The sequence below is a fragment of the Nicotiana sylvestris genome, chromosome 6, assembly GCF_000393655.2.
Source record: "Nicotiana sylvestris chromosome 6, ASM39365v2, whole genome shotgun sequence".
In the NCBI taxonomy this organism is placed as follows: Eukaryota; Viridiplantae; Streptophyta; class Magnoliopsida; order Solanales; family Solanaceae; genus Nicotiana; species Nicotiana sylvestris.
The window spans coordinates 148,875,291-148,877,920 of record NC_091062.1 but is presented as its reverse complement, the minus strand read 5'-3'; the positions used below and the strand labels follow the sequence as shown (position 1 = coordinate 148,877,920).

The 2,630-nt window shown below is 43.8% G+C and overlaps 1 protein-coding gene across 1 annotated transcript; it reads right to left on the bottom strand.

Annotated features, from left to right (window-relative positions):
- Window positions 1-222: 222 nt before the first annotated feature.
- Window positions 223-2,238, bottom strand: LOC138871450 (uncharacterized). Its single transcript, XM_070149330.1, has 2 exons — window positions 2,145-2,238; window positions 223-1,004 (listed from the first exon to the last, which is right to left on the bottom strand). The coding sequence occupies exons 1-2, from the start codon at window positions 2,236-2,238 to the stop codon at window positions 223-225; spliced, it is 876 nt and encodes a 291-aa protein (XP_070005431.1).
- Window positions 2,239-2,630: the final 392 nt, after the last annotated feature.

Sequence of the window (2,630 nt, the reverse complement as noted above, 5' to 3'; positions counted from 1 at the left end):
ACGTATAACGGCCCCGCGTGAATCAGACCAAGCGTAGTTTGTGACAAACAAATGCAAAAATAAAGAAACATTTTTTTACTAAAACATTCTATTACAAACTAAACATTTTTTTAAAAAGGGAGAATAACGGACTTGAAATAAATACAAACTCAAAAACTACTGATACACCCTGATGCGAAAAGACAAACAAAAGACGACAAGACAGGAAAATACAGACTCGACCTATAAATACATTAAAGCGTTAAAAACTGGCACCCGCGGGGCATCGTTCGGCCTCGCCGCGGGCTTAGGTGCGAGGTCCCTTTCAAGTTGTTCCAGCTCATACATTGTTCGCTTGACATAAATCAACACTGCCGAGAAGAAGGTAGTGCGGGTCATATCTTCACACCATAGACACCTCCTAATGATGGCATGGGCAATGGTCTTAATCTTATCCCTGGTTTGCCCCTTTTCTATGAGTAGGCGCTCTATTTGATAATTACGGGCCTTCAAAACCCGATAATCCTGGAGATGTTGATTCTGCCACTGCTGAATTTCTACTTCCATCTGGGCCAGTAAATCATAGCAATGTCTATTTTCAGCTTCAAAGGTTCGGGCTTGCTTAGTCGCTTTGTCCTCAAGAGTGGCCACCTTTCTCTTCAAATTGGCAATGGTTTGCTCGTGATCCCTTTTCAACTGCCGCAGGTACCGGTTGCGCTCCTCTGTTCTTTTTGCCCAGTGTGCCTCGAGTCCTGCTATGGTATTCTCAAAATTCTCCAACTCACTCCGGCACTCACTAATTTCCATTTTTAAACCTTTTATCAGTCGCTCATCCGACCAGCTCCTTTGTTGGTTATCAGCGGCTATCCTTATTTGTTGGATTTGGGCCCTAAGCACCTCGTTTTCCTGGGCCAACCTGTTCTTTTCTCCCAAATCAGTAGCAACTTGCACGTTGTTCTCAAATTTTAGACCTTCAATTTGTTGTTTCAGCTTGCTGATTTCAGCCCGATAGCCTTTTTCTTTTGCTAACCAATCACATTGCTCCTATGATGACTCGACAAAATTCAGGATATGGGGTCTTTTAGCCGGCCTTTTGTGCTCAAGTTCTCTTCTGTACCACACAAGGTACCCTGGTGCTACTTCACCTTTGGCCCGATCCTGCATGCAAGTATCTACTTTTAAACATTGGCATTCATTCCAGATCTGGCGGACTTTTGCTTCAGGAAATTGTCCGTCAGGGCTAATCTCAATTGCTTGAGCACTAAGATCTTCCTCGTGTGGAACTATCTGGCATCTCCCGAGTTGTCTCAAAACTCGATAGGGCGCGTAAGGCTGAATGCTATTAAGTCCCATCAATAGAAAGTGGGTCCTAGCTGCCGGCATATATATGACCTTATCAACAGGCAACCATCCCAGTGTCCACTGTATTTGGCTAGCGGTGAGGGTTTGAAAGAATGACGTTCATGCCGTAACTCCCTCGGGTAGACTGACCTCCTTGATTCTCGTGTAAAACTCTTCTATGCAAGTCTTCTTCGAGGAACCATAACTTAAAAGCTCAAAACGGTGGCAGAGATGTTCAGTCATCCATATTTGTAGCAGCAAATTACACCCCTCGAAAAAATTCCCTCTGGCTTTGCAGGCTGTGAGAGCTCGAAAGATATCAGATACTACCATAGGCGCGAGAGTGCTTTCATTTTGAGTGAGCAAAGTAATGACGACCCCGGATATTTTTAGATCAATGTTTTCGTCTTTCCTTGGAAACACCAAAAGGCCCAAAAATGTTATCATGAAAGCCACTCGTCTATGCTCATCCCACTTCTGACGGGTACCTTTGCTGCATAACTTGTTACCCGAATTGTTGAATCCCCCTACATGACCATATTTGTCATATATGAAGCGCGGATTACAGAAACCTGCGGCCAAATCTGGGTTATGTACCGTCCTGGGTATCTTTAATGAATCTAGAAACAGATGCGCAGTGACAGCTCTTGGGGCAACCAGGTATTTTTGCCTTAATGGAACTTCAGCATTTCCGATGTACCCAGCTATTTCCTCCAGAGTCGGGGTGAGTTCAAAATCGGAGAAGTGGAAGACATTGTGTGCCGGGTCCCAGTAGGTGACCAAAGCTCTTATGATATCTCCCCGAGGCTGGATTTCCAATAAACCTGTGAGACCTTTCAGATATTTCTTGACCTCATCTTGGCCTTCACCACCTAGATCATCCCACCATAGCCGCAACTTGACAGGGACTTTAGTCATTATCGAAAAGTGTTCATTTTGCATTGTGCTTATCCTGCACATTTATTAAGGTGATTTAAGCAAAAATTATTTGACTCAAAAATGATTTGACTATATTTTAGAAAGAAAGATCCGATTTTTCGAACACGGCCTTTCAGCACTTCGGGGATGAAGATTTTAAGGTTGTGAGGGTCAACCGATCAAAACTCTAAAGGATGATCGAAAGTGGTCGTTTATGCAAAGTCAGCCTTCCGCCGTCCCTTTCGGGAACATTTGGCTGTTTTTGACAAAAACAACATCACTTGATTTATTTATGACTCTTTTTTTTCAAAATAGTGGCCCGACATTGGGAACATCGCCTCACAGAGCCTCGGGGACGAGGATTCTAAGGTTGTTGGGCAAATTGGTCAAAA